Below are 12,059 nucleotides of genomic sequence, written 5' to 3'. Positions count from 1 at the left end.
CGAATTTTCTCAGTTGTTGCGGAACATACTATTTGAAGAAACAGTGAGAATGTAGGCACTGGATCTATGGAGGTGCATTCTTTATCGGAAGAGAAATTTGGAATCAGTGTCAATGCCTTGTAAGAAAGTCTGTATACTGATTAGCTCTTAACTATTATTTTTGGTTCTTTATGTAGTTTTCCCTTTCCAGGAAAGAAAATATTAATTTCCATAGGCCTTGCAAAATATAAACATGTTTAACATGGATTTCAATAGTGATCAATTCAAATAACAAATAATATTTATGAACATATATAACCTTTTTTATAATTTGTTACGAACTTAGGAACCTCTGATTATGAAATTATAAATTAATAGTAGTTGAGATGTATTAGGGAAAAAATGGTGGCGCATGCAGGAGAAAGATTAAAGGGACTCAAGACTTTCAGGCTAAAAACTAAATGCATAAATAAAAAGGAAATCAACATTTCCTGATACAAACAGACGCAATAAAATACTAAAATTAATTGGGTTAAATCAGTTACAACATTTTAATCTTCTTTGTTATAATTCATCGTAATCCTGACGAGATATTTGAAAGAATCACATAAGAATATAGCATTGAATATGGTTGTAGGATGTTATACAAAATACTCCAACGCATAGTTAATACCGTTTTTTTTTTATCTTAACAATATAGCCTATTGGTAAATAAAATCGCATTACGCTTAATTATGTAGTTAAGGAAAGTTAAGTGTTCGTTGGTTGTATCGTAATGGTTTTCCGGTTCTATAAAATTCGATATGAGTCATTCGGAGAACAACAGATACATTACGGAGTAAGTGTTCATGATTGTCAAGAGGACTCCATCTCCGCCTTGCATGTAGAATTCTTCTGAACTTCTTTGTGGTGGACAAACACCGTGTGCGTAGGTTTCCTCGGGGTTCTCCCCATTTCCTCCCACTTTATTCATTCCACCATTTCATTCATTTCTCATCATCACCGTCTCCTTTAGCCTAACCGGCATAACTGTGGGACGTAAAACTCAAAGATTTCATTTCATTTCATTTTCGTATGAACTCACAAACTCACAAAACTTACAACTCACAAACTCACAAGTCTCACAAAATTTAAACATCTTGTATAAACACCTTGGTGAACTATCCCATGCTTTTTCTTCCCTTCTAAGTACGATTCCCAGATTTTTCGATTTAAACATGTGAGTATCGTTTCACAATGTGAACCTAAGCTTTCCAAACTATGCTAATTGAATACTGAAACTTGAACTAGTACACCTATAACTACTGGTTACAAAGGAGTAATAAGATCAAAGAGAATCTGTTCCTCGCACGTTAAATCCATATCAAAATCCCATTGTTCGCTATCTTTCACTGTTTTTGTTCTAAGCGATAAAGGTTGAAACAAAACTGCTTTATTTCAACTACTTCCGGTTTGAATAGAGGGCTAAGGAAGGCAATGAAACCTGTTTTTGGAATGCTGAATCGATTGAAAAAAAACGCATCTTGATAGCGTGTACCATCTTTGCTCTACGAAAATGAGTATTGAAACCGGAAGAAATAGTAAATTTGAACCACTTCTTTCTTTTGGTAGTGTTCGGGATATTCATGGTACGTTGTCTTGAGACGCTGAATCGTTTGCAAAAAAAAGCCGCTTCTCACTATGTTACCGTTTTTGTTTCATGGTGATAAACGTTGAAACCGGAAATGACTACTTTGAACCACAGCCGGTTTAAATAGAGATTAACAGAGAAATGGAAGACGCTATTCTTCAGACGCTAAATCGATTCTAAATATCTCTTATCGTTTTTACTCTGATTCCTGTCAACAGACGGACGGACAAAGTCGTTCTACAAGACTTGCGACACTTATGCATAACAGTTTGGAAGTCTGATAGTCCAAATACCAAATTTCATGTCTAACTTTAAGAAATTCTGAGATATTTGCATATCTTATTATAATAATTGCTACCCCATCGCTTTCTCTTCCCACCTCTTTTCTTCCCCTCTCGATCAAATATAAAAGAAATGTTTAAACACAAGTTTAATCATTTTAAATAAAATGTCAAAATACCAAATTTCATGTCTCTACCCATAAGGAGTTCCGAGATATGGACATCATCTTGTTTAATAATCGCTTCCTCCATTTCATTCTTTGACTTCAAATTTAATAAAACCCTTGCTTAGTCCTAGCAGGACTAAGGGGGCTACAACGTGCCACGATTTCGAAATTTGAAATTTTATAGTCGTGAATATGTGTGATCCCTTTCTCAAATATTTTTATTTTGTGTTAACAAGTTTGTAAAACATTTGTTTCCACGGGACAAACCTTTCTATCCTGTTTTCTTTATGAATAATAAGAGTCAGAGATGGTATCTCAAAATGCATTGAGGCTTGGTCCTGCAAGGGTTAGCAGTACCTTACTCGCAAATCCTATGTGCTGTTCAATTTTAAATTTCTAGTTTAAGTAATTTTGCCTAGCCATTGATTGGTCAATCAGTCAGAACTTCTTTCATAAACAGAGATTTAAGGATTTATAAGACTCGGTATTAAAAGTCTGTTATCAGATGTACCTAGGTAATAGAACTATGATAATAAGTGTGATGTATGACATAGGCCAGGGCTTCTGAGGACCAGATTTGAGCACGGTGTCACTTCACTAGTACGGCCATGTCCGGTTCAATCTTCATGACGCACATTATCAAGTAATTTTCAACTGATAAACGATTCCTTCTTTTTGTTTTAATGGTTATCATGGAAGAAAAAACACTCCGGACAATGGTATCAATTTTGAAAATGTATGACGGATCGGATTCGATATTTTTAATATGAAAGTGACCAAATTTGGTTTCAATCCATTCGCTTCTAGGGAAGTCACTGTATTTACTATATCCGAAAAATGTACTTTACTATTATAGAAATAGATGAATAACGTGAGATTTCCCAAATAACTATATCAAAATTTCCACACAAGCTTATTACAAACCAGAAATTATAAGGGGGTCGCTGGCAAGAGGATGTTATAAAATGGGGTTCGAGACAAGAGTTAGCTTGAGAACCACTGACATAGGCTATCACAGTGTTGAGTCTCATAGTATTGTAATAGTAAGTTTGTGAATCATTGGACAAGGAATTAATTAACGGTAAATATCCATAAGATAAGAGTTACCTCTTTTTAAGTATCTGGAACCACTGACACCCTTGAACAATAATTTCACATTGTTCTATCGTCACTACTGGGGTTTATAAGCGTGGTATAATGCTATATTAACATACTGAAGTTCCTCCAATAGATCGATAAACCTGAGCAGTGGTCATAGACGCATTCATAGCTATAACTTTTGTTTTAAAATGTGTTAAAATATGTTTACTTACTTGTCCGCAGCACGCGTACTCTTCTTGTATCCCTTATTTCTAATTCTTAAGGATAAGATCCAAAAAAATATTATGTTGATATAATTGATTTATTAGGACTTTGATATTGAATTAATTGAGGAAGCCAAAATGTTTCGAAGACAAGTATCTCTGTCTGTCCTTAATCCATAAAAGTGTCAGGTAAATTAAAGGAAAGAAGTGTTTTTAGATCTTATTTCTTTCTCATGAAACATAATAATTTATTCACACAAAAATCATTGAATTTAGTTTATCAAAACAAATAATGTTGAAAAAAGAGACAACAAATGAAACTGAAAGTCAGTTCTTTTGTTCACTTACGCGAAAGACCAAACATTCAGCTTTGAACTCTGCAGTGACAGTATAAAGCAGTCACAAAAAAGGAAAACAACTTACATGCGGAAAAAAGTTGTCTTACGTCACCACCAACTTTGTCGTTTCCTCCCATACTGTTGTTCGTTGTTCTCAGCAGGATTAGAACCATACTTCGAATGAGCATAAGAATTCGAATGAGTTTTTAGACTATTCCAGGCCTTTTTATTTTGACTAACTTACACTATCTTGAACCCTGGGATTCTGGAATAGTCTTGCTTTTTTTTTGTTTTAAAATAATATACATTAATGATTCAAGTGATTTAGTGGCCATCTTCAGACTTCAGCCTGAAGGCTAATTGATTGTAAATATACTTAATCTATCTACTAAAGTATTTTAAAACTCATTTTGTAACGTTATTTCTTCTGCTGCGTTACATTTCCTGGTTCCAAATGTATTTATTGAATATTTATACAGTTCACAAGATTATCATGGATCACACAACACAGTTATTCACTTTTGAATATATATATTCACTTTCAACATATACCGTGTTTGTCACATTATAATATTATACGTTCATTCTTTTTAAGATGGCTCTTCGTTCTATCTATCTTTCTTAGTGACCATAACAACGACACCAAACAGATAAACAAGTTGCCATAGCAACGAAATTAAGAAAATATGATACAAGTATTTAAATTATTTCTTTATATTTTTTTCTTCTTCTTCTTAATTGCTTGTATCTTTAAAATAGCACTTTTGCCCGTAAATATAAACAATACTTAGAAAGTACATATAAAAAAATATACATTATCGTTGTAATTTTGTCTCCATCACGACAACCAGGGGCGCGGTGGCTCAGTGGTAGAGCGTTCACCTCCGGTGCTTGGGGTCCCTGGTTCGATCCCAGCTCGCGCCGTGTGGACTTTGTGGTGGACAAACATCGTGCTCGTGGGTTTTCTCGGGGTTCTCCCGTTTCCTCCCACTTTCATCATTCCACCATTTTCACTCATTTCTCATTATCACCGTCTCCTTTAGTCTAACTGGCATAACCGTGGGACGTTAAACTTAAAGATTTCATTTCCATCACGACAACCATCACCAAATTTACAAATTATATTTTTTCCTAGAATAATTCTCTTATGTTCGTTTCAAGAGAAATAAAATAATAATTGCTTGATTAACGATAGAATGTAGAACGTCCTTCCGGCAGGAAGTAACGTCCTAAAAGTCCTAGCATGTTTATCTATAAATTATGTTTTTTTTTTGTGTGTGTGTGTGTGTACTTCAGCATAACAAAGTTCTCCTGGTGGAAAAAGCATGAACTCTATAGCACAGAAAAAATCATGTTGGTATGACTGGCAGGACGCCAGCTGTACAAAAGTCCTTCCGGCAGGACGGAGGCTTATACGTTCTATTATTAAGTCTCCCTTCCACGTTGGAGTAAAATTGTTAGTATATCTTAAATAAAATATGAAATTTTTGTTATCCCCACTCTATACTTGTAATTTCGTTGCAATTGGGTCTATTTGTAGATATTCTCCTTTTATCTCCTTCATGCGTTCAGATAATGTTTGAAAACTCCTATGTCAATAAAGCCTAGGCAGATAAGTTTAAAAAAAGTAACCTTTCAAAGACATGAATTAGAACTGGAGAATTTAATTCGAACAGCGCGTTATGACAAAAGCCGCTTGAAGAATAAAAGAAATAAGTCGGTAAGAGAAAAATGAGAATTGCAGTTAAAGAGGGCTCAACAATGGCGTACTTTGACCACCGCAAACACCATGAAAACGCGTGCAAATTGGAATCTAGTGAAGGAGAGAGAGAGTTCTCGCCCTCGGGTCGTCGAGTTGAGAGCCTAATAGCGATCCATTACAGCCACTTGTTGGAAGGTCCACACAAGAGTTCAAAGAGAGAGGGAAAGAAAAGAACGAGTCCACTCACCACTGACGAATATGCTGGTCGCGCTGCTCACCACCACTTGACGAGTCAGTCGATGAATCGTTCGGCATCTATACGAGGGAAAGCTGTCGTTGGGCTCCACGTTCTGGATCAGGAGGTCGCCCGTTGGCAACAAATGGAACTTGCCGTCTGCGGGAAGAAAAGAGAAAGAAAAATAGTAGTAACGAAAAAAAATGCCAATAGAAGTTTCTCCTAAAAACAAATAAAAACATTTTCTACCATCTTCTCTCATTTTTCTTCTGTTTATACGCAGTGGTGCCACCAGGAATGTGCTTTTGGATTTTGGCTTATGCGATAATTACATGTAAAACAAACATTTATTATTATTATTATTAGTATTATTATTATTATTATTATTATTATTATTATTATTATTATTATTATTATTATTATTATTAGACAGGAATAGTATTAAAATTAAAATAAGTACATGTACTAGTGTCCATACAGGGTCTCTCTTCATATTTGTGACTCTCCTTAATTAATAAATAATATTGATACTCACATATATGTTGTAGGGTGTTATGTACAAGGGTGTTAGAAATTATAAACACGTAGCTTGTCTTTAGAGCTCCACAAATGAAGTAGTCAACTGCGCTTATAAAACTAAAGTGGATGCTTATAAATCAAACAAACACAATGTCAGACACAATTAAAACTAACTAAATGGTAACTAGATATATAGTAAAATCTGTGGAAACATAGAAAAAGTTTGAAAACATTAGTATAAAGAGATGCTGCAAAACTACAGGTCTTTCTTTTAACTCAATACAAACATTTTAACCTTAATACGTGTATATTTTGTTGTACAATGTTTTAGTTAGATCTAAATTTGAGTATCCATCTGTAAACATTTTTCTCCACAGTCGACGTATACCCGCAAAAGATAGAGCAGATTCAAAAGAGGGTAATTAAAACTGGACCTTTAGTTTAAAATAGGATATGATTTTGCTATCTTAATGTATAACCAATGGACAATAATTTTGAAACTTAACATAATGAAAACTATGCGCGTGTAAAATGACCAAACACTAGGAAAATGTTTGAAAGTAGCAAATTGCCAGTATAACTCAAAATATTTTAAAGTTCCCAGATTCAGAACAAGATAAAGTATGATATATGTCAAAAGCTCTAAAAGTATTTCTAAATAGATTATTAAGAAGCTACAGGAGAAGTAAATCATAAATTCTATCTTCAATTGTTTCAAAATATAGTATTAATGTAAAGGGACTTCTTAATCTCGTGATCGCGACCCTTAGAGAAGTCACGGAAGGAATACATAGTATTCCAAAGGGAAATGGAAAAGATAAACGATGTAATTAGGATCTAGTAGTCTGAAGATGTTGTTAAAGATCATTTTGAGAGACATTTTTGCTTCCATACGTATTACCAAATTCAGCAAAGAATATTAAGCAAAGTTTTAAATAAATAGAGAAACCTTTAGAAAATAACTGGAATAAAATAAGAAGGAAATTGGTAAAATTCCATATTGAAATAAAATGAAAATACAACTGTAGACGATAGGGGACAGTAATCAAAGAACTTATTACAATACGGTAAATTACTTATGGGGGTCACGAGCAAGAAGATATTAGGAAAGGGGGGTCGTAACTTCAAATAGGTTGAGAACACCCAGTATAAGCAATTAAGTGAGCTGTAATTAGTCATTAGTTAGACGTAATGCTGTACCGATTTCTTATCGCCGTTCCTAGCATATATAAATGATTATGATATTAATTATATTATGTACTTACACCAGATCAATATAATATACTTTACTACAATATATAGTCAAAACCTGCAATACTGAATTATCAACTATTCTATATCAACTATATCAACTACTGAATTATCACGTATATTTGAAGCTTCACTAAGGTATGGTGGATTTCTTCCATAAGAGCACAAACATACGCTGGAGCTCCTTCGTAACTAAGCGGTTAGCATACGTGTTTTTGGCGTGGAAGACCCCGGGTCGATTCCCGGCGGGAGCTCATGTGGTTCGGATTCCATGTTAATCAGTAGATCCCGTCTCATATAGCCTCGCTGCTGAAAGGGACATTAAAGTCAAAATCAACTCAACTCAAAACATACGCTGCAGAGCCTTGTTCAAAAACTCTGATCATGTCTTATCCTTATTAATAGTTTTCTACCCACAATCATAATTTTAATATTTTATGAACGATATTTGGTATAAAGTGTCTGTAACGCACTCTTTTCACTACATCACATTTACATTGTATATCGAACTTCTCAGAAGAAACAGCAAATCTTTAAATTTTAGGTCCCACAGTTATGCCGGCTAGGTTAAGGAGACGGTGATGATGAGAAATGAATGAAAGGTGGAATAATGGAAGTGGGAGGAAACGAGAGAACCCACGCACCTGGTGTTTGTCCACCACAAAGCTCACTTGGCGCGAGATGGGATCGAACCAACGACGTCATGCAGCAGAGGTGAACGCTTTACCACAGTGCCACCTCAGAAGAAATAGGTACCTGACCTCAGTGAGAAGATCTAAGAAGTTTATATTACGTGCAAAGGTCAATTATAGTAGCAGTACAAGTATATGGTAACACCAAGTATACAGGTAAACATCGTCATCATAAAAGTCATTTGCTGGATAACATTTTGGTAATACAAAGTGTAATAGCTTGCCTAATTCCATTTTTAACTTTAATTTAATTTCCGGAATACAACATAAGCTACATTCAATAATGCTATAGTATTATTCTCATATTACAACAAATCATCACAGACTTTAAATTATATCAACATTTTGTTCCTATTTATTCTATAATTTTAACAATAAATGATCTTATTACGTTGCGATTTGCATATCATTTATTTTATTAAATACTAGTTGAATATACCCATTCTTCGCATGAGGGCTGTGTTTGAAAGTCAACGCCTGTGGGAATATCACTATTCATTTCAGCGACCGCGAAAACTATGGATTTGACACTAATATCGGTCATTTTGGGCTATTTTTACGTCTCTGTATACCTACCCCCGCTGACCCCCGGCTCGCATATAATGCTAGCTGAATTTGCAAATCATCGCTAATAGAAGTGTCACCATTATTTTGGATTACTTTTACATGTCTCGGTATCTTCCCCTGGTGATCTCCGGCCCGCAGCGGAATAGAGTGAATATGGGAGTTAATGTGATCAGAGTGTCACCATTGATCTCAGCGACCGCGAAAACTATTAATTCGACACTAATATCGATCATTTTCTACTACTTTTACATGTCCAGGTAAACGTCTCCCTGAGACTCCCCTGGTTCCAATTTTTTTTTAAAAAAAAAAACGCTTCGCTTTGGGCTGGGGCCTGGACCAAGGTATCCGTGACCAAAAGTTCGTAACTCTCGATCAACTTGTCTGGTCCCGGTAAACGCCCCCCTGGTTCGAAATTAAAAAAAACAAAACGCTTCGTCTTGGTCTGGGGTCTGGACCAAGGTACCCGTGACCCAAATTGGTAACTTTGGGTCTACTCGTCTGGTCCCCAGGCCGCACACAGACATACACACACACAACCAAACAAACTCTTTATTTTATTTATATTATTTATATATAAAAGAGAACGTACAAATCCTTTGTCCGCTCATCACGCTAATACGGCTGAACCAATTTCTTTTATTTTTGGGGGGTTATTAGGATTTGGACCCTAGATGGTTTTTATCATATCACTTTAATTTTCAATTACCAGTGTCTTGAGATAATTGACCATTCAGGTGTCCATTACGTACAAATCCTTTGTTAGTTCATCATAGGTATAAAAATAAACGTATTTATATGCAACCCGCATGACCGTGTCACTCGGCGGGTTAACATAAATGACAGGCGTTATAATGGTTTTTATCATATCACTTGAAAGCGAAAAAGTAAAAATTATCTAAGTAACAAAGTTTATTGCGTTCGGGGGTGACCGCAGCGAAGCGGGGCGGGTTAACATAAATGACAGGCGATATAATGTTAACATTTAGTGCAATCTTCTATGGTTTTTATCATATCACTTGAAAGCGAAAAAGTAAAAATTATCTAAGTAACAAAGTTTATTGCGTTCCGGGGTGACCGCAGCGAAGCGGGGTGAACGCTGCTAGTTAGATATATAAGATTACTATTTTCTAATTTAATTACAAATCTCTTCCTGTGCATTATAAGTCAAAACTTTTGTTGTTATCCTCTATTTTCTAGCATCAAACATCATATATTCCATCCGCAGAATTTATAAAGAAGAAAAATTAATGGCTATGAGCTTAGAGTCCAGAGCGCCAATTTTACAAAACTAATTTCGCATTAGTGATATCGGCTCAGATATACTTTTGCAAGGCAAACAGTTAAAAGAACAGTTTACAGCTAAATTATGCAACAGAAATAATAATTAAAAAAATTAAAACTGCAAAATGAAATAGAATACAAAAAAGAATAACGGAGAATTGTAATTGGTTGATTATAGTGCATAACAAATCTGAAAAAGTAAAAGAAACAGAACGCTTGGTCTGGTATACAATCATTTGTTAATATGAATACATGGAATTTCACAGTGAGATTAGTAACAAGTTTATGCTGCTCCATAAATCAAGTGATTTACAAAATATAAAGAATTATTGCCCAGTGATGTTAGTTCGTGTTCTATAATACATATGCAATTATAACATAAAAGTGTGATTCATTCAATATATTTATGAAATATTATGAATGAATCACATCAATTTTACAAGCACAAATCAATTGTAATAAATCTTATATATTTAAGCGGTTTTGCTTGTAAAGACTTAGCATTTAAAGAATAAACCACAGGTATTATAGGACATGTTGCAAAAATAACTTATAAAAATGAATTGTGATTAAATTCAATACTTGCACAACTCTTAGAGAACCCAATCCTATGTTAAAAATATATTACAAAAGGTAAATAAATAAAAGATATAGGTGTTATGCTGGCTAGTCAAAAGGAGACGGTGGTGATGAGAAGTGAATGATAAAAGTGGGAGAAATGCTAGAACTTCGAGAAAACCAACACACACGATGTTTGTCCATCACAAAGTTCACTTGGTGCGAGCTGGGATTGAATCAAGGACCCAACGCACCAAAAGTGAACGCTCTACCACTGAGTCACTGCAGCCCCTTAGGTATTACGATTAATATGAATATGACACTGATCATCGCATTTTCTGTGTGTCGAACTGATTTCTAAACGACTTTTTTCAAAGTTGCCATTGGGATCAATATATGTGCCTTTTCAATTTCTTTCCGATATTCTGCCTCCAGCTTGTCTCTTATGCACAATTTAGTTTAAACAGAGCAGTGATTGGGCTCAATAAAATCCACATGTTTAAGTAGAGCATATGGACTTATTTACGGGATTCAATATTTGGTGTACATTATCATCATGAGTATTAAATGGGCCACTCCTATTTAAAGTTACTGCAACTGATTAGGGTGTTTACATACACTTTGTACAATGCTTTAATAATACTAAAACAGATGTCTGTTTCACAAATGCAATAAAATAGTCTAACAATGTCAGTGTCAGTATTTACATATAGATTTTCTTATAAATTATTTTATTCACATTTCTTTATGTTGAACATTTCAGCCTCTTTATGTTCCTTCTTTAAAACGAAATGAAAGAGAGAACATATGCTAGAAAGAAGCAAACATTACACAATATTTTAAAATTTAAAAATAAGTTGCTTTTCAGCCTTATTTAAATTCCCATGCATATTCCTTATATGTAATTATCAATGTACCGTCTCTTGGAATAGTGTTTCCTTTCACCGAGTAAATACTGTATTATACTTTCACATGCGCTCATAACTAGCAATAATTCATATTTTTTATTTGAACGAGCGTTAGATGTTATATAGATGTTTCAACCCAGCTAGCCTGAATATTTGTTCAATTTAGATAAATCTGAATTTTTATTTTTATTTTTTTTGGCACAAGGGAATTGTATTATAAAACAGCGATTTCTGAAACAATTGCTCTACCGTATATGTTGGCACTGTATCAAAACAGATTACAGTAGCGACGTCAGACAAAATCTTTAGTTTATCGTATCATAAAAAACAAAGTTGAGCAAAGTTTTAGTTTCAAAATCACAAGTAAGCAATTATATATAGCGAATGCTCTTCATAAATGCTTTCCTTGCAGTTTGAATATTCTGAACTCGTAACCTCAGAATGACAATCTCATCCTGTTTGTAGGGATTGCTTATAAAATCCTTGGGTCTTCGCCATTATGCTTCTGATACAAGATAATAGAACAAAGTCGTAAAATAGGAAGATGATAAAGGCTTATTAAATGTAATACGTAAAACATCTGAAAACACAAACTTCGTTTTGTGTTCTTTTCCCAAAGTGAGTTTTCTCGAAATTCTGGCTTCAGA

General features: G+C 34.4%; 1 protein-coding gene across 5 annotated transcripts in view; it reads right to left on the bottom strand.

The window, feature by feature from the left end:
- LOC145673227 (cell adhesion molecule Dscam2-like) overlaps positions 1–12,059 on the bottom strand; it is a 510,467-nt gene that overhangs the window by 325,063 nt on the left and 173,345 nt on the right. For all 5 annotated transcript variants that reach the window (XR_014128733.1, XR_014128732.1, XR_014128734.1 and 2 more), the window contains exon 3: positions 5,649–5,795. Coding sequence is in view for 2 of the 5 variants with exons in the window: in XM_081742719.1 (XP_081598845.1) it covers positions 5,649–5,795 (147 nt within the window). In the remaining 3 variants the exon portion in view is untranslated. The remainder of the gene's footprint in view (positions 1–5,648; positions 5,796–12,059) is intronic.

This window comes from Thermobia domestica, chromosome 16 (genome assembly GCF_964235325.1).
Source record: "Thermobia domestica chromosome 16, izTheDome1.hap1.1, whole genome shotgun sequence".
NCBI classification, from domain to species: domain Eukaryota; kingdom Metazoa; phylum Arthropoda; class Insecta; order Zygentoma; family Lepismatidae; genus Thermobia; species Thermobia domestica.
The sequence above is the reverse complement of the archived record's forward strand: the minus strand, read 5'-3'. Positions and strand labels throughout refer to the sequence as shown.